We start from the raw sequence: 23,556 nt of genomic DNA, 5'->3' as shown, positions 1-23,556 counted from the left end.
AATAAAAGGTGTCAGCAAACAGAAAAGTCTTCAGCCGTGTTTTAAAAGAAGTGAGAGTTGCAGCAGACCTGCAGTTCTCTGGGAGATTCTTCCAGATATGTGGAGCATAAAAACTGAATGCTGCTTCTCCATGTTTGGTTTAACTCAGAAAGCAGACCTGTCTCAGATGACCTGAGAGGTCTGGATGGTTCATAACATAGCAGAAGATCAGAAATATATTTTGACCCTAATCAATTCAGTGCTTTAAAAACCAGCAGCAGTATTTCAAATCAATTCTTTGCTGGACAGGAAACCAGTGTAAAGACCTCAGGACTGTAATGATTTGACCCTTTTTTTGTGGTCTTAGTGAGGATCCGAGCAGCAGCGTTCTGAATCAGCTGCAGTTGTCTGATCGATTTTTTTAGGGAGACCTGTAAAGACACTGATACAGTAGTCAAGTCTACTCAAGATAAATCCATGGACAAGTTTTTTCCTAATTCAAACCAGTTTAGCACTGTGCCAGAAAGTCCCACACAGTTCTCCAGTTGGCCTGGTAATATGTTGTGGTCGACTGTGTCAAATTCAGCACATCTGTGTTTAAGTGGATGTCATTGAAGACCTTGACAAGAGCAGTCTCAGTGCTGTGTTGTAGTCAAAATCCTGATTGGAAGACATCAAAACAGTTGTTTAGTACCAATAAGTACCAAGAAGTTTTCAGGAAGGATATAGCAAAATCTTTGGTGCATAAAATGTCACCAATATGTTTAAAATTGACTCAGTATTTATAAAAAAATAATCAAAAAAGGCTATAATGCCAGATCTTTAAGGAAGTAGTAACTTTAACCCATACCACGTGTTTCTACAAACTCAACAAAGTGATCATTTTAACCCAAACCATGATCTTTACCTCAGACTAACTAGACCTTAACTATAGCGTTGTCTAATTACTGCCGATAGGGGCACCTGATTAGAAAATGCTCCTATGTGTCATCTCAAGTGCACATGGTCAAACTACGTAATTGGTTGTTTAATTTGGAGGACATGTTTTATTTCATGTTGCCACTACAGTACTCCGCTAAAATGTACTGTAAATTAATTCTTATAGAGTCAATTCCCCCAATGACAAAAAAGTATATTTTGTCACTTATCTCTAGTGGTTTTATTTGCCTTGTAGTTTATTATATTATATTTCTGCCTTTGTCTCATTTACAATGTAGGTGAATGTAATTATCTTATTTTATTTTTGTGTGTGCATGTACTCATAGTGTTGAAAGATTACATTTTAAAAATATCAACAGTGTCTTTCCAGTAACAATGTCCCTGTTATTCAGGATAATCCACATGTTTCAATGGGACTACTTCCTTCCAAAGAAATAGTCCCTATGAAACCTCTTCACAACAGGTCAGTTCAATACATTTTGCTGCTATTCGGAGCCAGCAATTTGTAGAGTTTCCAAGTGCCAGTTTTTCTGCAGGCACATGCAGTTTTGGTACCATATGTTTCATCTTTGTGCAACTGCTCTGATAACTGTAAAATAATTGTCAGAGCTTTCTACAGCACTCAATATGACTCACCAGTGTGTGAGTTGTGATTTAGGAATGGGACACATTATTTTGTCCACTCCTTTGGTGAATCTTGTTTGAGTGAACATCAGTGCAGTTTCTCTGTATGAAGGGTAGGGGGCCTCTGGTTAGCTGTGTGCACTGTATTCTCAGAATGATGCAGGGGGAGAAAAAGAAAGAGAGAGCACAAGATGAGGAGGTCTATCCCTGTATCCTCATACTCAAACAAGAAGCTAATACTTCTTGACATCCATGACACTCTTTTTTTTTTTTTAATCTGCTGACTGAAAGTGATGGGGAGGGAAAGGGAATGGGGAAGGAGAGGAAAGAAGAGAAGAGGAAGTACTGCAGGAGTTTTATGTGTACAAAATCAGCTCCAGTTTGAAAATGATCCTCTTAGGTTTTTTTTTTTCTTGAGTGTTGTTGGCACGTCCTTTGGTCCTGCTGAGAGGGGCATTCAGCCATGACGCCTGTGCAAATCCTTTTTTTTTTTTTAAAGCAGACATCATTTATTGCAAGGTTGGAGCTCACATCACATATCACAAACCCTGTTAAAGTTAATGTACTGTACAGGGATGTGTTTTTTTGATGAGCCTTAAGGCATATGGGGCTAATTTAGAGGTAAACTATACAATTCATTTTCTTTTTATGTTCACTCTCTGTACATCCATTAAACAGGACATGTGGATGTCATGTATTTCACTTGTTTTGACCTGTGTTCAGACAGCACAAAACATGGTATATTACCTTGGCCCATAGTGACAGTAAGAAAAATCAGACCTATCAAAAGATAGCAGGGGTACAGAAACATCACTATAATTTAATAAACATGCAGAGAAAGCTTATATGTCATACATCTTGAAGGTTTTGGAAGATTGCTGTGATCACTGTAATCACCAGTTTCTGTCCGCTCTTTGGCAGGGAAGCTCTACTAATTACAGAGAAAATGTTTGCTGTTTGTTTACCAGCGAGAACTGGCTGAAACAATATATTTCCTTGCCATTGTGAGGCCCCCCAGTCTGGCTGTTGTCTGAGATGTGTTGACTCGAATCCAGGTTGAACTGTACTCGTTATTTGTCTAATTCCCCTCATTAGCCACAGCGTACACACTAAGTATGAGCTTGGGAAATGAGTTTGGGTTGTTTGGGGTAATGGAGTTATTGTGGTGGCAGTCATGCCACTGGAGTGTGTGGACACTGGAATGGCTGCCTGGTTACATCAAATCACATTTCTGTTTATGTTTGGGGGCCACTGTACTGTTATCTGCTTGCTGCTGTTAATAAGACAAGATGAAATAAGATTTTGCTTTATTTGCCTCCAAGCATTTCTTTCAGCCATCTTGGCTCCAATTCATTTCTATAACCTGTGTTATTTCACTTAGTGAGAGCATAAACAATCTTTTGTACTTAAAGGCACTTGAATGAGCATTCAATGAGAACAAATGTCTTCGCACCAAAGAGGCAAAGCTTGGTCCTTTTCCGCATTGAAGTAATTCTTCCTTCTTTACAGGATTACAAAATCGTGACATTTAGGAATTGTGAATGGCTTCGTAACAGCCACAGCCCATCTTACCAGTGCTGCCATGCATTGTCCAAACATTCTCCACAGGCTCTGAAATAGCCTGCAGCTAAACACTTGCCTGTGTTTTTCCCCACTGTTCATTCCCTCATGAAAATGCAGTGTCTTTGTATTCAGCAACACTGCTTAGGTTCAAACACCCCTCCTGGCTAAAAGTGGAGGAAATTAAATGTGAACGTCACGGTTTGAAGGTTAGGGAAAGTCATGCTAGGGAAAGTCAACAAAATCCGTGAGAGGGAAACATGCAGATTAAAATGCATGGAAAGATACATTTGGGCTAATGCAGTCAAAGTAATGAGCAAAAATTTAAGATATTTTGAAGCCTCCTGCCATCTACACACAAAGAGGTTTATTTTTTACTCAGAGCTGACCTATTATTTATGCCTCTGAATTAGAAATGGTGCAATTTCTAAAGGTTGAGGGACAGCTTTTTTCAGAGGTGCACCTGAACATCAACAATTAAATAACTATTGGTATTCAGTATCTAGTACCAGCACACCTGTGACGTCTCTGTTCTAACTGGAGTCAAAGCGCAGTGAATGGTGTCATTGCATTCACTAAGCTAAATATGTCTTTTCCACTTTCCTTCTCCTTGGTTAACAAGTCCTCAAGCCTAAACATCAAAATAGGGTAGTTTGTCCAACAAGTCTTTTAAATTACATAACAAAATATATTGTAAGTAACCCCAATCAGCAGGACAAAATCATTTGTCAGTGCCTTCCAAAACCACTCATATGAAAAATGATTCCTGTTAGCGTTTTCTGATCCACCACCTTTACGGTTCATTTTTGATTAGGTTTAAGCAACTAAAAATACTTAAACAACAACTACAAACAATTTTGGCTGAATTTCTTCTTCTTGATCATTTCTTTCTTTTTCTGGCATGTGTCTTGTTTTCTCCATCTTCTTTGCACATTTTATTTCCTGTCAAAGTTTTTTTGTGGAGTTTCTCCTTATCTAAATCAGAGGTCTGAAGACAGAGATTGTTGTAATAGATAATAAATCCCTCAGAGACAAACTTGGGATTTAGGCTATATAATAAACTTGACTTCTTTGTACATATATTTCAGGCTCATGCAAGAAAGCCCTGTTTAATCTTGTCCCAGTGACTCATCATGCAGGGCTCTTGCGTATGCAGAAAGTGAAGATGTGCAGTAGCCTTCAAACTAAGGGTAAATTCCTGTTAAAGAAGATGTATGCACAGCTTCTATTTGTAACAGCCTACAGTGTGTTTAGAAGTGTCAGAGACTTTGGCAAAACATTATTAATCCCAACAGATTGCTTGAGAGTCCAGTTTGCTCCTCAGCTTACATGACGCACCAGCGAGGAGGAGCATTAGGCCTCCACCAATAACCCCAGTGTTTGTTTTCTATCTTCTTACAGTCTGTGTTTGTTTGTTTGTTTTTGTTTGCACAAGCGTCTGTGAATTTCCCCCCGTTAAGGGCCTTATTTGCTGCTTATGTATTGGCCACCAAGCAGCCTCTCAGCACTGGCCAACAAATGGATTGTTACATAACGGCCACAGCCTGTTATGTTTGACTGCCAACCTGCAGAGAAAGAGAGGGGATGGAGGGACAAAAGGCAGGGTTAAAGATAAAGAAAGAGAATGAGAGAAAGGGAGGCAGGCAGTTGGAGAAAGAGAGAAGGAGTAAGTGATGAGCCTCTGGCTAAATGTTGTGGTTCCAGACACGGCACAGCAAATCTCCTTTTGTGTTCCCCTTTCTCTCCCGTGTTTGGGTTTTGTCTCGTCACATTATTGGTTTGGCTTGATTTGTTTTCCATTGAAGGGCTCTCAGCAAAGTACAGACAGTCATTTATTTAGGATCTCACATTCCTTGCCTCGCTCGTCCATCTTGCCAGCTCTCCCCACATGTGAAATATCAGCTCTGTGACAGGCGTACTGAGACAGTCGCCCCTGTCCAGGAGTCCCTCTAGGCCGGTGAGATGAGGGAGGGAGGAAAGACAAAAAGAATACAATTGACTGTCTCTGCTTTATTTGGGCACTTCACACTGACTCGACATCAGAGAACAGAGGCACCAATGACATTTCAGATGACTAGCCATGGTCCTCAGAGAGCTGGATTGTAGATGGTTTTTTGAAGTTGCCTCCTTGCTGTATGCGCTTGGTCTAAGCCATCCTGAGCATTTAGCATTTGGCTGCTCAGTTCAGTAGCATCCAAAGCAGTGTGTAGCAGGTTTCAACTTTAAATCTCACAAGATCAGAAAGGACCTGGACCACCGTTAGTCTTCAAAGACTCAGCCTTATTTTTGTTCTATTTTTCTTCTAAGACTAATCTTTATGGATGCAAGCTCATGGTACCTGAGTGAATGCATAATGGACCTTCTCTGTGGGCTGAAATGGATGCACATTGGTGCAACATTGAATCCCACCCAGCAGCTTTCATGTGTCAACAACAGTCAAAGCTTCACAAGATTCTGAAATCCTATGTGGACTGACCTGTGCCAGCTCATCATACGTGCGTGTCAGAACACATTCAACACACATGCACACAATATTTAATGCATGCACCTCACACATCCACCACAGACTATGTCGTTCTTTCATCTCCCCACTTCATCCGCCTCCGCCTTTGATGTGGGATACCCTGGAGTCTGAGGAATACAGTCCTGGGGAATGAAAGAGTGGATCTGCACTCTTTCTCCAAGGAAGAGCTTTCCCATTGATCCCCCTTGCATCTCTTGGTCTCTCTCAGCCTCTTTCTGTTGCCTTCAATCACTCACTCCATCACCTCCCCCACTCTCTAACATCTATCTGTCCTTCCACCAACATCCATTAGAAACATCTTTTCTCCTCATCCAGGATGAAGGTCATTATTCCCTCCACTGTACACATTGTTCTTTCAACCACTCCTACACCTCTAGTACCACAGTAACGAGTTATCCGAGCCCTACAGCTCACTCAACTCATTTCATTAAAGAACCATTTAGAATGTTGCTTTAACCTCTGGTCGAGTGTACTGCGGGGGTCCATTTCATGTTAGGCTCTAAGTTGCTAAAGTGGAGGTTGATGTTGGCCCGGACAAACTGATTGTGCAAGGTGTTTGCTTGCTCACTCTGTTTCTGACAAGAGGTATTTCCAAGAGGCCATTACAGCTATGTAACAAGCTGGAGAGGTGCAGTGGAGACTAATTTTATCAAGTGCGAAATGCTCACAGAGTACGGGAGCTCTGGTAATTTAACTCTAGTTTGGCAAGTTCTGCATGTATTGGAATGTTGTACAGTGGTTCAAAAAATGGAGTCAAGGGACTAGATGTGGAATTAAGTGGTTCTTTGGTGTGACTTTTTGGTTTACTATGGAAAAAAATAGTCATTAATCATTTGAATACATGTATTTAGTGAAACTGTCAAACATATTTTGGTTTCATCCTATTAACCTAGACTACCAGTTAGACCAGCAATTTGAGGGCTCTAGGAAATTGTGGGGTATTTTTCACAATTGTCTGACATTTCAGTTTAATTTTTCATTCACTGATCACTGATATTGAACATTTTCATTAGATGCATGCCTAAATTTGTTCATAATTACCCAATCTACAGTAGGTACTGTCAAGGGTATAAAGGTGAAACAAACAATTTTTCTCTGAAACCATTTCTTAGTACAAATTGGTATCTAAGGGATTTCTGAGGAAAAAAACATTTCTATTTTGTGGTCCTTGACTTGGAATTATTTGAAAACCCCTTATGTATCAATTTCAGATTTGCCAATTAAATGGTGCGTGAGCATAGTTCACTCAAACACCTTTCCACTTATGTAATTTCACAATTTGAGCCGCCACAATTTCATAAGGTCACCACTTCAGGGATGGAATAGCTAACACCACCTTTAGCCTGTGTTAGTTTATATAGGCCACTCTAGCGCAATTTGGATGATGTTAACACTAATGGGGCCCATTGCTATTAAACATTATCAAGAAGTGCACACACTTACTTTCACATTTATATCCGCTCAGCACACACACAAGCAAACACCTGTATTCCCATAAATGTAGCAGTAATAAAACAATCTGACCTTTTCAGAACATCACAGCTTAATGGCTGTACGGAAAATAAGGATGTTATTCTGAACAGGTCTGTTATTATTGCTTCATCCAGGGCATGTCAGTATTTGACAGTACCCATGTACATGCATGTCTCTTCAAATCTCTCCTTTCTCTTTCCTCATTTTTCTCTTTTCCTTTTTATTATCTCTCATTCATACTGTCTTCTGTTCATTGCTACTGCTGTATATTTCAACATAAACCCCAGCCAAAGTCTTGCTAACACCATATTTTACAGGCTTAGCATTTGGGGGGTGGCAGTGGTGGGTTGGGGGTGGGGTCAGTGTAGTGATGCATACCTTCCAAACATGGTGAATAATTAAACAACAGAGTCCGAGTGCATCGAGCTAAAATATTCACACGTCTCTGTCTGCTGCTGCCATTTGATTGGCATGTTATTACGAGAGTTAATGTGAAAAGATGCTGCTGTGTGTTTGTGTGTTTCTGAGTTGGGGTGTGTGTGTGTTCATGCGTCTTGTGATTGTGAGTAACGGATATTAAGGTGTCAGAGCCTCTCTTGTATGAACAAAAATGTTATGCATGCGTGAACAATGCACATTAACAAAGATAACCACAGTCACTGCAAAACTTTAAAAAAACCAAACCAAATTAAATGGTGCACTGATGTGCTGTGCTGTCCAGTTCTTGTTCAGGAAAACAGTTCTTGCAGACAGTTGTGTGTGCAGTCCGTTTATAACAAACCCTCCTCATAGAGGCACTGTTCTTACAAATTACTAGATTACCTTAAATGAAACATTTGATGCACTTACTGTATAGCCATAGTTTGTTTGGGGCGTACCTGTGCAGGTGAATTTCTTTTCTTTTTGTTATAAATTTCTCAAAGACTAGATGTTGCAAGACATTTTGCTGTCATAAAATCAACATTACTTGTTTACTTGTTTTTCTCTTTTGAGTTGCTCATCAACAAGTCTGCATTTTGCCTGCAGGATCGTAAGTCCATTTCCAAGCGATCAACAGAAACAAAATGGAATCTTAAATTAATTAACTAATTGTTTTAATGTGTTTGTGTACTGAGCTGAATCAGACAAACAAAACACCGATCAGACCCTCACTGCTTCTGATGTTTTCACCGAACCACCTCGGCAGCTCTTCTTTCCTACATTGATTCAAACATCACAGTTACACAACAGAACAATGATGACTCATGTGTTGTTGTCGTCTCATTGTTTTCAAAATATATTTCTCAAATGACATGATTGCTTTTTAGTCCTCTCCACACTTAATAAGATGCAGGAGAAACAACAATTGTTAGCTAAACTAAAACTAGTCCTGACATTTACTTGCTGGGGTTTATGGCGTAGTTCCTGATGCAGCATCACCAGTGGTGTTGAAGTGAAAGAGCCCATATGAGCTGTGGAACATCTCAATAGATGCAGAGGCATTGAATGCCGGTAAAGAATCAAGCCGTGTGGCTGTGGTTGGCTTGTAGTAACTTAAGTTTAATGTCGAATAAAGTTCAGTCTGACTATGCTCAAGTCTTCAGCAGCGTCTACTTCAAAATAAAATACTGTACCTGTTTACTTCAAATTAAATTACTATACGTGGAAATACGAGACTTTATGTTACTAATAAAACAAAACAAATTAACTTGGTTAAATACGGATATATTTGGTTGAAAAAACAAATAAAAGAGACGTCTTAAGAGTTTTCTGGAGTTCTTGGAGGCCAGCTCAAAGAGGAATCTCTTTGAGGCTGTTTTTATAAGTTAGGATAAAACGGGAGGAGTTTTGAGTGTGTTCTAAAGGGTTTTGCACCAAATTTTTGATGAGTATTCAATTACTTTGTTCTAGGGGCTTTAGGTGTGGCTGGTGCTTTACAGCCTGCACCTCCTGAAGTAAAGGAATTTGGTGAAATCTAATTTTGAATTTTTACATGCAAAAACTCACACTTCAAGTCACTGTTGCCTATTATTTCACATTAAAGCTGTAAACACATTCTTTTCATAATGTCCAAGCATTGGTGATATTTTCTGATTAATAACAGTACTGCAGCTTGTATCATATTTGTGAGACCATTCAAAAACAGTTAAGCAATTTACATGATTCATGATAAGTTAGTTCTTCTAATAACAAACATTAATCTTCACATTAACACTTCATGATGTTTTAGCATATAATCTCCATTAGTTCAACTTTCTCAAACTATTTACACATCTTAAACAATCTACTGAAATCAAGTTTAATACTATAGTGAAAGGAAATAAAGTTAGGCATCACTGTGTTGACTAACTTTATTTCAAAGTAATCAAATGTGATTAGATTACTTTGAGAAACATATTTAAATATTACTTCAACTTCGTAATATAAAAGCATTCAATGTGACTATACTTTAACAATAAAAGAAAACTTACTTCAGAAACTTCATTCTTTTGATACAACTACTTGTCTAATTTAACTATTAAAATATGATTGTCTATGAGGTTAATAGATCACAAGTTAAACACTTGGGTGACTTTAAAATACAAATACATGGTTACCAAACATTCATTAAGTCTTCACATAAGGGAATATAACTCTTGTCAATAGAGGGGAGTATGGTTATATGTAGTATAAAAGGTTAATAAAATCTAAGTCCTATATCTCTTTAGTAGATAGTCATTCACCTAGGAAAGTTATACCATTCTTCTTGTATTTACATGAGCAGTTGTCCTCCTACAACAACATGTGCACATGTGAGGCATTTAAAAATAACATTTAATGTTCTCTGTCTATGCAGCTCTGTTGGGCATCACTGCCTCAACCTCACCAGACTATTGAACAGGCTATCAGACAGAGGAGGGTATTTTGAGCTGATCGATAAGCCTTCCAGATGATATATATGCAGGCTAGATGTGCCGTCCTGCCTAGCGACCTCTCAGAGTGTAAACCAGTCTAAAAGCAAGACCCCCCATCACCTTTTTCCATGCCCCTCCCCCTATTCTACTACACCCACTGGAGCCCTTCATTTAAAGATATTTGGAAAAGACAAGGGTAGACCTCTCAGTACTAACTGGGGAATGGTATTTTTTCCAAAAAAAAAACCCACTCTCTGATAGTAGCATCCCTCCAGGGACATTTTGAAATGTTTCAAACAAACCTTGCAAGCATATCATTGGTGTCAAAAGCAAAAGAGGAGCAACATGTGAATCTTCCTGAACTGTGAAAGGTACAGCTGTGTATCAAGTCCCAACTGGCAGATTTTGGGAGGGGAATAATCAGTAGACATCTCAAGATGACAGGAGTGATTTCTGTTTTAGGGATGATTCAGAGAGATATGGGAAGGGATGGGTTTTGATCACAGGTTCCATTTTGGTTATGGTTCCCAGTTGACAAAATACCCATGTTCGTTAAGCTCTGATGCTAATGAATATCTTGTCAAACCTTATCTCTCTGTCTCTCTGTTTTTATTGCCAATAGCAGTAGAAAAGACAGGGGTTATTGGCTTCTCATTTTTAGCTGACTATCCATGGTTAAAATGACAGACATCATTGGCTGCAGATTAGTCAGCTGTAGCTAATTAATGTTAATTCCATAACAGCTAAAATGAAAATGGTTAATGTGCTCTCTGTGCCTACTGTCCGTATTCAGAGATTGTTTGCGAGTGAAGCGATCACTCTGTAACACCACTGTATGACATTGAGTGGACCGTGTTTTTGTGGTTCAACAGGGACCAACAGAGTGGGTATTCTTCTCTACAAATAAATTATCTAGCTGATCAACTCACATCAGTTTAAGAATCTCTCAGTTAAACTTTGATTCGTTCTATATCAACATTTTAATCTGATCAACATCATAGTTCTGAATCAGGACCTTCAGTATTCAGAGTAAGTAGTTTGTGAAATACAGAATGCTACAGCTGCTAACTGAATGTGTCAGATGCATGTAATTATCATTTCATATTTTATGCTGCTCATCCAATTTTCAGGTTGTAGGTACAGGTTGTGAACATTTATTAGGTTGCCATTAAAAACTGGAGTGTTTCTGCCTTCTGAGCCAAGAAGAGGTGATTAACATCTTCGAGTTGTAATTTTTTTAGCATTTAGGTATTTGCAAATGTTAAAAGGTGAAACTAATAAGACTGATAAGGATTCAATACTGGATTTGAATTCAATAAAATGCTTTTGAACCCCAAGCTCACAATTTAAAGAAAATACTACAGTATTCTTGGTATCTCTAATTGTTATTTTGTGAACATTTTAAATTAAGTAAACCAAATTTAGGAATTCTAAACAAAAGCCATTTTTTCAATTATCTGTCACTATGCTTTGATCTTTAAAGCCAGACCAAACAAAATGTGATTTTAAGAAGTGCTTTTAAGCGGGTGACAATCTGTCACTGAAATCAGTTCCTTTTTGTTAGTAGCCTACAATTTAATACAGAAAGAGAAGACTAAGCTATTATTCCATTGTTATGGCTATCATCCTCGAAACAAATAAGCACCAATAAGCTTCAAAGAAATCTATCACTCCCTCCTCTGTGCCTCCCTAATATTATGCTGTTGACTCTGCAAGAGTTCACACATAGACATTCAAAGCAACTACAATGTTGTGGATATCCACCTATGTTAAAGTCACAAACTCAAAGTAACCTATATGTAATTGGTTTGGTTATGACAGATTGAGATGGAGTTGATGGCAAGTTCGCTCATACAAATATGTATTGAGATGCAGCTATAGTGGCAAAATACATTATGTCAAGTTAAAAGATTGCTTACTGGAAAGAAGGTAGACAAGACACAGGGTGGCACAGGAGTAAAACGCTGAACCCACCGCCACAGTTACCCAGTTTGAATACCCAGTAGCAGCATCTCCAGCTTGGTCATGGACTCTAATGAATATAATTGGCTGTGTTCATCAGTGGAAGACAGTGAGGGCTTATGTTCTTGTTGCTGCGGCAGTGACTCCTGCTGGTTGATCGGGACTGAATGCCTGCAAGGAGTGATAGTGTTACGCCATTCTGTCCAAGCTGGTGACCCGTGTATGAGGGAAGGCATGTGGCTGTCCACATCTTCTCCCCTGCTAACAACAGTGGCAGGAGCAGTGACAAGGACAACAGTACGAGGGAACAGGTGTTATCAAAGTTGGAAGAAAAAGTAAGCAATGTAGTGACTTCTTTCTTTGACTGATAACCTTGGTATGTGAAGCCTAGCTTACGCACCCACCTGGATGTGTTGCTATAGTCGAGCCATAACCATAGGTACATTTTTTCAGTTAGTGGCAAGTATGAAAAGCTTGATTACATTGGTGTCCTTCTCTGTTACACCCTTACACTGGGCTTGCACTACTCTAAGGTTACTTAATTTGACTACCGATTCAATTTTGATACTGAAGTTCATTTTTGACCTTGATAGAAGTATGTGTGACAAAATAGTTTCAACATAAAGGTTTCACTTAGGTAGGTAGCTTATCCCAACTTTTCAATCAGATGTCATGGTATCATCAGCAAATGGAGCATGTTCATGTGTTAACATGCAAACGTAGGTAACGTGGTAACATTTGGTAGTAATCAATGTCTCAAGAGTGGTCTTGAATGGTGTCCTTGATCATTCTTTACCTGTCGATGGACTCCCTGTCAATTCCCTTTCTATTGATACTTCCCAATTAGGTTTTTTTTGCTCATGGCTGAAATTCCCACAGTGCCCTTAACCATCAGTAGCCCCCGAAACAAAATCTATGCTAGCTGCAGCTGCTATATACCAATCCTGAATGACATTGAGCGACCTCTTAGTCTGACATACTATATAATATTTTGAAGATGAAACTGCATGTTTACTCATTTTGACTTAGACATTTTAATTGGTGACAGCATCACTCGAGGAGATCTTTATACTTTACAACTGTAGTTAAAAAGGAACATGTTTCAGCTTCTGATTTGGTGATATAAGGGTATGTGTAGCATGTGAAAAATGTATAATCAGTCCAATTATTTCCCAAGTATAAGGTCAGTCCAATTACTCTTTTCAAATATAGTCCAGGCTACTGAGGTGCAGTGTCCCTGTCCTCCAGCTAGTGCTGCAAAACTCTCCAAACCCAATTACAACTGAAGCTCTTATCAGCCTGTTGAGATCAAACTAAGTCAAAAAGACATAAAGAGTTTAGATTTCCTTGAGGTATAAAATGAATGGGATTTAACCACACCTGAACAATTATATATTTTTTTCAGTCACAGAAAACTGTGTCTTTAAATGGCTTTCAAATACATCCTTCTTAGTGTCTTCACCTTCTCACTTGTATTACTAGAACTGGACTCAGGAAAGTGTTGGAAACTTTGACAATCCAGTAATCGTGTGTCGTCTAACCTCTTGTAACAGGAAGGCCCGTCTCATCCTTTGAAGCAATCTTGCAGAAAGTATAGATAGAAGAGGAATATTATCCAACCACATCACAGAGGGATGACATGCTATTTCCACTTTAGATGCAGCCAATCTTCAGGATTCCATTTCTACATTTTTCTATGTACCGCCACAGAGAAATGACTATCAGAGCAAGGGCAGCGATGTTGACGAGGTAGTTAGACTACCAAAGGGGCGTGTTTGCATCTGACAGTGCTTGTGTGTGAGGGTAAGAGATAGAAAGACCCTAAAATGTCAACAAAATGTGTGTGCTCTTCACTAAGTTCTTGTGTGTGTAACTGCAACTTCAAAGATCAACAGCTGTCTGGAAACTTTTGGCAAATGTCTCATCTTAGCCCCTTTCTCTCTGTGTCCTTTGTTTCTCCCAGTCTACACATTCCTTTGTAAGTTTCTCTGAAATATATGTTGTGTCAAAAAAAGGAGCAAAAAAGATTTCATTCTGCTCTTTAAAAAGGAATCAATAGCTCTGTCTCTTTCCTTAACTGCCTCAAAGAATCAGCCTGTACTGATGCAATAATACATGAAGGTTGGAGGAATCATCTGTATATTATTGAGTTATTGTTTGAGAGCCAGTTTGAGAGTTTAAAGTAAGAAGTTTGTGTACATTTATGTGGGTGTACAGTGCTGTGCCTTGAGGCTTATTGCCTCTCAAGAATTGACTTAATCACCACCATCAGGCCTTTCTTCCTCTTGGAGTTTTCATTTTAACGCTGTCCTGTCTCGTAAATTTCACGGTGTCAGCTCCCATGAGGCTTTGCAGCTGGTGTTTGACACTGCAACATTGACCACAGGCCTTAATGAAAAATCGTGGCGTCTGCTTTCTCCAATATGACCTGTTTATCCGCACAGTAGATGGAGATGGTAGTGGCCTAGAATCCACTATCCTAAATCAATGGCCCCTAACAGAGAAAGCATCCCAAATGATAAACTCAATCCTAACTACAGTCCCCTCTTGCCCCACTGTAGAGAAGAAGAGTGAGGAAAAGGGAAGGGGAGGGGGCGTAAGAAATCAAAATCAATAAGTTTTTCATTACTGTTTTGATTCATGAGTCTTTTCTGATTATTTTTCCACTGGATCTGTGGACAAAGGAAAATGTTTTTTTTTTTGTTTTTTTTGTCCGTTCTTCTTCAAACCAAATTACCAGCCGGCTCCTGTGAATGGAAATAATAATCTAGGGGCGTCCCGCAATGTTTTGATTCATCTATTTGCACTCTCTCCACCTCTAGCGCCGCAGGTAAGATTGATTGGCCAGATCGATGGCGCCAGAGCTAATTGGACAAAAGTAATAAATATTTAGCCTCTTTTTTGGATGTGGGGGGGCGTGAAACACGAGTGCAGTAGAGCATTTCCATCATTATTGTTATTCTAGCGAACACGGCCAGGCAGATTGCTTGATTAGACCACGGTGGACTGAAGGTCAGAGGAATCCATACTCTGCCAGGTTTTTGTTTGCAGACAACTCCCAAGGCAGCACTAATTTACTTTTAACTCACAGTTTCCAATAAAGGCAAACAGTTGCTGTTTGGAAGAATTCTGATGCAGATAGCTTTTTTTTCCATGTTTGCTTAAGCAGTTTTACACACTCACACGTTTTTATGCACCAACAAATCCACCACAGATACACATGTAAACGTGGTAGTACATACATTTACTCTTATACACATACTCACATGCACACACATTTAAACAAGTCCTAATACCTAACACCTTCCTCCCTTCCAAAATGACCCATATGACCATTACAAAATAAATCATATGATCTCTATGGTTTAAGTTTGCTTTGGTTTAGGCACCTAAAACTCCTTGGTTGAGGTTAGGGGAAGAACATTGATTGTTGGGAGGAGACTGAATGTCAAGGTCAGACACTTTTTACTCCAAACCATAAACCCAACCTCCTTCATAATGTGTATCACAGTGCTACGTCATGCTAGTTCTACCTTTGCTTCAGAGGGAGGACAGACAGAATTCACAAGACCACAAGAGTTGGGGAAGCCGTCAGCACTGGTTCTTTTAAGCAGATATTTTATGGTGATTAAATAGCCATACCAGTGTTTCTTTTCATCTTTTAATCCAGTAACGTCTTTACCGTTACAATACGTTACTGCTGCCTGTTTGCAAACCCCACCAAAAGTGTTAGATTGATTTCTTGGCAGACATTGTATTCAAGTTATTTTAGCAAACAATAACTTGAAATGTGTTTGTGTTAGATATGTGATCACAGTGAACAACTCACTGTGTTTATCTTTGTGCAATACAGTCACCTGTTAGAGCGGTTGCAAGACTCCTGACTTTGAGCCCTCAGAGATCCACTCAAAGCGTATAGATGTTCTCTGATTTGAAGGAGATCATTCTCTTGAAGCCAGCCAGAGACGAATGCCCTCCAGACTCGTCTTCTTTGGTTTGATGCACACTTTCTCTCCCTATTTATCTCCTCCTCTTGTCCTCCTGTTAGTGTGTGTTGCATTGCAGTATTAGGTGGTTTTCGCCTCAACCAGAGCAGCAGGTGTTTGCTGGGAGAAACAGTGACACATGGATGCGCCCTGTCAGGATACTCATTAGAGACTCTGCACCTCCTTTGTCTCCTCATTTAGAGGCAAGAGGAGTGCACATACACACAAAGACATGCAAGCACGTATACAAGCACACAAAGCAGCAGGTGGCCACTATCAACTGGACAAATCAAAACAGGTAAAGTCAACACCACCTCATAGGATGGTCGTAGGAACAAGAAAGAAGTAGAAAGAGTTTCTAAGTTCTACTGGAGTTTTGAAATTGTTTTTTTTCTCGACTTTGGCACCACTGTTTGTGATAGTAAGGTGAATGTGCTGATGATAAAGTAAAAAGTGATAAGAGTGACTGTGACAGTGGCGGCACACAGGAAACTCTAGAGAACACAAAACATATGGTAGATGCTCCACATGAGAGGGGTGTTAACTGATAAGACTTAATTCACTGTGAGTACACACGTAAGGTATGCAGTGACGATTCGTGCTGCATGTCTAATTTCGTGTGCACCCTAATTTAGATATATTCTAGTGTTAGAGTCATGTGGGTGTTTGGGGACCCTTCTCCCTTTAGGTCAGATACCCAATACAACACTCAACACTAATATTTAGTAAAATCAAATATGCTATTATGTATGGCTGTACATGTTCATTAAATTGAATGATTAAATGTTTTATGCTTCATTTGATACATATTTAAGTGGAATTTGGCAAATGTAGCATTCATGAAAGCCTCAGGAGCTTAATTAGAACCTAGAGTTATGTGGGTTGACAGTACTTCAAAACACAACACATGTGATGACGGTTTAGGTAAATTAAGAGGGACTAGAATGGGACCTGTGGGACCTTTGTCATATCAGAGATGGACCACAGTGACAGACAAATACTTCATAATAAATGGACAGGATGATTAATCTAGCTCATTAAAAACGTGAGTTATATAAATTTGTAATTGTGCGGTGTGTGTTGTATCAAGTTCAACCGCTAGCCCAGTCAGAATAGGGATAAAGTTCAAATATGTGACATTATGTTGATGAAAGGCACTTTAAAACAGCAACAGAGACAGAAGAGCATTTCAGGTTTTGACGTCCTTGTTGTGTCGTGGTTGTGTGTATGCAGCTATCTAGCTAGCTGAATGAAAATGTCCTTGACCGACCAGGTAACATCCTCTATTTGTTATTCACAAAAACACTGTTTGTTTATTATTGAAAAGAAAAGTTTAAAAAATAATATATATCCTTCTATTTACATGAAAAGAAATCTGTAGCATGCACTATTGCACTTTCATAAAGTTTAAAGACTTCAAAGAGACTAGAATTTAAAAAGAATATCCAAAATTGATGCAGTAGAGGCAAAGATACCCTAACTCAAAACCACTGATTCCTACATGTCCCATAATGCAAATTGGTTGTGTTTTTAGACCACGTCTGCCTGCTAAATGCTGCCATATTTCAAACTTTCTTTGCTACATAGGCTTACTGTTAAATAATCCAACCCTGATGACAGGGTTTCTTCAGACATCAGACATTATACAACTGTTTTTACAGGCTGAATACTTCCTGCCACTTGTAAATCATCACTCTTTTTGTGTGCCAGTGTTTGTGTGGCAGCTAAACCTTCTTCTTCTCCTTCTCAGTCTCTTCTCTCCTAGTATGCATTCACACAGATTAACAAGCTCAACTACCAACCACCATTAACTATTCTCTCTCTTTTTACCCAACATGGCTACACTCTCATCTATCACAACATGGCTCCCCTCCATCTCCCTCCCTGTTTGTCGGCCATTTTAGAAACCTTTCCTCCTCTTCCTCCACAGCTGTCTCTCGCCCAGCTTCTGTGAGGCTGCAGTGCTACGCTGTTAATAAACACAGGAAAGAAAAAAAAAGAAGCAAAATGCCAACTTTCTTCTTCTCTCCGCCATCCACTGTGTGCACTTTCCCATCCTCTACACTCCCTGCCTCCATACAGTGTCGTCTTTCTTCATCCTCTCTTTTTCCCCCCTCCTCTGGCACACAACCTCCTTATAGCCCTCCTTGCCATGCTGCGATAATTAGTCAGCGCTAAAATAATACAGCCTCCAGAAAACAACAAGAGCTGAGCAGAGGGCTTAGCTCCACTGGGAGGAGAGGAGGAGGAGGGAGGGAGGGAGGGAGGGATGTTGAGAGCCAGAGAGAGGGAGAGAGAAAAAGTGGTAGAGAGAAAGGGAGGACAGTTGTGTCAGCTGATTTCAAATGGTTACCAGACCAGTGGATAGTTAGATAATGAAAGTGTCAGGTAGCTCAGTGAATATGTGCGTATATATGTGTGTGTGTGTGTGTGTGTGTGTGTGTGTGTGTGTGTGTGTGTGTGTCTTGGGTGGGTGGGGGTGGTGGGTGACTTAACTCAGGGACACACACCAGACTTAAAACCAGTTGATTGGGGACAGCTTGTGCAGTCGGGGACAAAAGCTGTGACCCAATTGGCAAAAAGCTGTTCTTTTGATCAGTGGTTAAGTCTTCAGGAAATGAATGTAAGTCTATTTAAATTCCCCAAAAGTGAGCTAGGTAAACGTGTGTGTGTGTGTGTGTTTGCACAGAAAAGACTGCATGTTTCTATTCTTTATCAGCCTGCCTTGTTGTGGGGTTTGGGGCATGTTTCTGTGAATGTCGTTTGATGGCCTGTTGGCCCTTCAGCCATCACAGCTCTGCTCTCCATCCTCTCTGTCTGGAGCACACCTAGAGAGAGAGGTTTGTAGGGCATGAAAAAAAACAAGGATGTGTGTGTGTGTGCGCGTCCTTGAACGTGTGAGTGTATGTGCTTCAATATACAAGTGTGCTACAAAAACCTCATGCTGTGCACAACTGTGTCCATGCGTGATTGTGCATATTCTATGTCAGTCTACAGTACTGAAATGATTTGTCAATTGACAGACAATGAATGGACAACAATTTTGATAAATTTAAGTCATTTCATAAGTTGGTTCTAGCTTTTCAAATATGAGGATTTGCATTTGAATGTCTTTGGGTTTTGGACTGCTTGTTGAACAAAACAAACAATTTGTGGAGAACAGTAGTAGTCTGGGAAGTTGTGATAGAATTTTTTTTCTCTTTTTGGACATTTTATAGATTAAACCAGGGGCACACATGACAGGGAAAAAATGTGTCGAGGAACAAAAGTTGACTGAATCATATTCATTTGGAAACAAAAACAAAAGAGAGCGCTCTGATGTTGGCAAGCCTCTCAAGATTCAGGTTTGCAAGATTTATTCAGAAAGCATGTACAAGATGGTGAGGGGCATCGTGGAAACACATCTGTCAAATCCAAAACATGAAAAAGACTTTTTTGCTTTTGAGTTTGCTGTCAATATAACAGAAGTGCTGTGTGTCTTTTATATCTAAGAAACTCGTATAGAAACTTGAGAACTTCAAAACTCAGAAAAAGGTTTGGGGAATGTTTAGCTAATGAGACATGCATGAAAAGAAACATGCGGCTCATGTTGCTGACAGTGCTATTTTAATAGAATTTAAACTGAGCTCCTCCAGTTTCTTGTTTCCCCAGTATTGCTACAATAAAAAATAATATAAAAAATCACATTGATTTTCACATTAGGGAGGAGGGTTGTGGGGATTTAAATCTATTTCAGCTTCCAAAAGGGTTCATGACAAAAAAAGTTTGGGAACCACTGGACTAAAGCAGTGTTTTTCAACCACTGTGCCGTGAGAAATTACCCATTTTCACCCAATTGGTCTAAAAAAACATTTTTTGAAAACGCATTAATTATTATCTGCAAATAATGTGCCGTTGTCGAGTGTCTGTGCTGTCTAGTGACTGGCAGAGTAATCATGTAATACTCTTCCGTATCAGTAGGTGGCAGCAGGTAGCTAATTGCCTTGTAATTTGAGACAAGAGAATTAGTGATGCATGGATGCGACAGGTGGCGGTGATTAGGGCATTGTGGCTAACGAGACTATACGGTGACAGTGATGGAGAAGTTTTTGAAAAGGAAAAATGCTAACTCCGAACTGGAGTGGAGGTCAAAAGAAAGCAAAGACGGTGAGCTCGAGCAAAGTCTCTGGCGCGAGGCAACGACAACGACTCCGTTGTGCTTGGTGTGTGGTGAAAAGCTATCCAACAGTGCTGTGGTCCCAAGTAAGCTTAAACACCATCTCCAAACGAAACACCCTTCGCTTCAAAACAAGAATGCGGACTATTTTGTTCGCCTGCGTGAACACACGGAGAAACAGGCAACTTTCATTAGAAGAACCACAAAGGTAAATGAGAGAGCCCTTAAAGCTAGCTACCACGTTGCTGAACTTGTAGCTAAATCAAAAAAGTCCCACACTGTGGCAGAGACATTAATACTTCCCGCCTGCAAAGCCGTTGTAAATGAGATGCTCGGACCTGAAGCGGCTAAAGAAATAGTCAAAGTCCCTCTCCTAGATAACACAATTTCCAGACGTATTGATGACATGTCTGCAGACAGTTACATTTTATCTCTCTTCAGCCTTCACTGAATGCCTCACCTGGGTTAGGGACCCTGATAGCTCAGCATCAGTTGTTGGAAAGGACATGACTTTCCAGGAGCAGGAGGAAATAACTGAACTGAGACAAAATCGTGGTTTAAAGCTAAGCTTTGCTGATCTACCTTTGGACAGTTTTTGCTTGGCTACTGCCAAGGAGTTCCCCATTCTGGCAAACAAAGCTATTTTGACATGGCTCACATTTTTCACGACATATCTGTGGTAGGTGAGCTTTCCAAGCCTGACTGCTATAAAAACTAAAAACAGAGAGACTGAGAGCTGTTGAGGAAGAGCTTCGTGTGAGAGTTTCTTTGATTCCCGCCAAGATATCAGCTCTGTGTTCATCCAAACAAGCCCAGGTTTCACACTGAGAGAGTAGAAATATGAAAGATTATACAAGGCTTTTTTCTTTGTGTTTATATGATTCTTATTCAAGACACTTTGACGAGAATGACTTTATATTGTTAATATAGGCTGCAGACTTTCATTTTTTAATATTTTCGGCTGGTGGTGTGCCTCATGATTTTTTCAATGAAAAAAATGTACCTTGGCTCAAAAAAGGTTGAAAAACACTGGACTAAAGGATTAGTCAATACATCAAAAAAAAACCTAAATGTTACATTAATAACAAAGATGTTCTTAGTTGCAGTCTGACATGCATGTGAATCTGTATGTGAGTGTGTGTGCATGTCTCTCCTTGTCTGTTTGTAAATGTGTGTGTCATTAGAACATGTAATCGCCTGTGTGCATAAAAGTGTCTTTGAATTGCTGGGTCATGTGTGCGTGTCGAGTGTGCATGCATCTACTGTGTGTGTGTGTGTGTGCGTGCACATTAGCTGTATACACGTACAGCCTGTGTTTTTGTTTATGTGTATTTATGTTCCAGGGAAGGCAGACAGCCCACAGGGTTTAGAGCACTTCACTGTGGTTTCATTACTCTGTTCTAATCATAGCCAACGCCCATCATTTCTCATTCACCACTGGGCTTATTGGAGCCGAGCCAAGTCATAACTCCTCTGTTACAGTTCAAACATGAAATCACTCAGTGTACACAGAGGGCAGATTTTTTAGGCTGAAATTCAAGATACTGTTGAGGCAAAGTTTCTTTGACAGGGAAATCTGAGGGATTTCTATCGTTGATGTTGAGAAGTGCTGGTTATACTAACAGCATAGCCATCACAAAGTTTTTCAGCTCACTCTAGTTTGAACGCAATGCAACTGAAACTGCAGTGGCATGGCACATTAACATTTCAAAGAGGTGACAGCCAGCACTTCATGATCATGTTTTACACTGCAAGTAACTATATATTTTTTTCTCATCTCATATTTTTCATATTTTTTATTTTTCAATCGATCAGTATGTGACATTTCACTTATGTGCTTATAAGTCATCAAACTTGGTTTGAAGTACAAAATAATATTCATCATGCTCTCTTTAGGTGGTATTTATTTAAAAGAGGAGGCGTTATTTGACATTGAATTATAACCTGCAGGTTATTTTCACAAACTGCAGTTTCTTCAAAACAACAACAAAAAAAGAGATAAATGCCATTTTTATAAATTGTGAATACAAAGACCAAAAATATATGGGAATGTATTCGTTTTTGAAAACAAACTTAATTAAACATCTTTCTTTACAGTATTTAAAGTGCTATTATTGTGTCATAACCTCCCTATTCCTTTGTTTTACAGCTGGGACAACTTACATCTTCGGACGAGGCGGAGCCCTCATCACATATACCTGGCCACCCAATGACCGGCCGAGCACACGGGCAGACCGGCTGGCAGTGGGCTTCAGCACGCAGCTGAAGGAGGCCATTCTGGTCAGGGTAGAGAGCGCCAAGGGACTTGGAGATTACCTGGAACTGCACATAGTAAGATATCCTCCCTTCTGGCTATTGGGGTGGGGGTGGATTTGATGGAGGAATGGGAAAGTACTCTACACTAAATTTGGTCAGATGACGCACTGGGGAAAGCCCAGAAAGAAAAAGTAGGGATTGGGATGTATGTGCATAAGCTACTATCAGCCGCCAGGTGGAAAAGACAAGGAGGGTGATGAAAGATTCCAAGAGAGTGGGAGAGCACTTGGGGCGATTTAGACTTTTCACTGGTGAACAAGAAGCTGGAAGGAGGGAGGAGGACAGGTGAATTAATGAAAGGAACAAGGAAAAGCAGGCAACATAAAGGAAGGATGTCAAAGTGGGATGAAGGATGGCCTGCACCAGGGGACTGGGCATAAACCAGGACCTACAGATAGTAAGAGGGAGGCTAAAGGTGAGAAGAGTAGAGTAACTGAGTCAGTGGATAGAGGCACTTTGTTTGCAGTAATTTCTTGGTTTTAAGGATAGGACTGTGAACAAGATGACATCATAAATGTTTCTTGACTTTGATATTCAATCAGAAACTAATTAGGTATTTGTGTTTTATGCTGGTTACAGATACCAGCTTGACAAATAACAACTTGATATTTATGCTTAGTCATGAACCTTTTGGATCTTTATGACCCTTAGTCATAAATTTTGGGGGTTTAAGGGATCCAATCTATGATGTAACTTGGGTCTTTCACAGTTTTGACCATCATTTCTATTTGTAATGATAACCCACTAAGGTCATTTCTGAGATCTGGGAACATGGTGATGATGTTATAAAGATCTGCAGGCTGATTATTTGTGTTTCTGGACCTGTCTGTCAGACAGGTTTTAAACAAGCAACCCTTATTTGTAGGTAAAACTGAGAGTTAGTGCATCCAGATGTTGGTAATACTACCTCATTGCACAGGAAAACCGCATGTGCACACAAACTAAGCCAAATACAGTGCTGTAGGTCAAAGGGAATAAAGTCAGTCTATAAAGTGTGATGGATGCTTACAGTAGACAGTCATTTTACTATTAGGGTTTTTTGTTTGTTTTGTTCTGCTCTCAAATTAGGCTTGGCTAAGATGGGGGTTTGTTTAAAACTGCCTCGTCAGACATAAAGTTCTTGCCAAGTTCCCCTTTCTTTACAATTAACTTGATGAGTACAGT

At 39.7% G+C, this 23,556-nt stretch overlaps 1 protein-coding gene across 11 annotated transcripts in view; it reads left to right on the top strand.

The window, feature by feature from the left end:
* Positions 1–23,556, top strand: part of nrxn2b (neurexin 2b) — a 715,289-nt gene that overhangs the window by 582,684 nt on the left and 109,049 nt on the right. For 9 of the 11 annotated variants that reach the window (XM_067579159.1, XM_067579157.1, XM_067579160.1 and 6 more), the window contains one exon: positions 22,226–22,407. In XM_067579159.1, the coding sequence (XP_067435260.1) occupies positions 22,226–22,407 (182 nt within the window). Of the gene's footprint in view, positions 1–19,900; positions 20,163–22,225; positions 22,408–23,556 lie in introns of those variants that run through there. The other 2 variants (XM_067579166.1, XM_067579167.1) reach the window with 2 other exon arrangements.

This window comes from Thunnus thynnus, chromosome 22 (assembly GCF_963924715.1).
Source record: "Thunnus thynnus chromosome 22, fThuThy2.1, whole genome shotgun sequence".
NCBI classification, from domain to species: domain Eukaryota; kingdom Metazoa; phylum Chordata; class Actinopteri; order Scombriformes; family Scombridae; genus Thunnus; species Thunnus thynnus.
The sequence above is the reverse complement of the archived record's forward strand: the minus strand, read 5'-3'. Positions and strand labels throughout refer to the sequence as shown.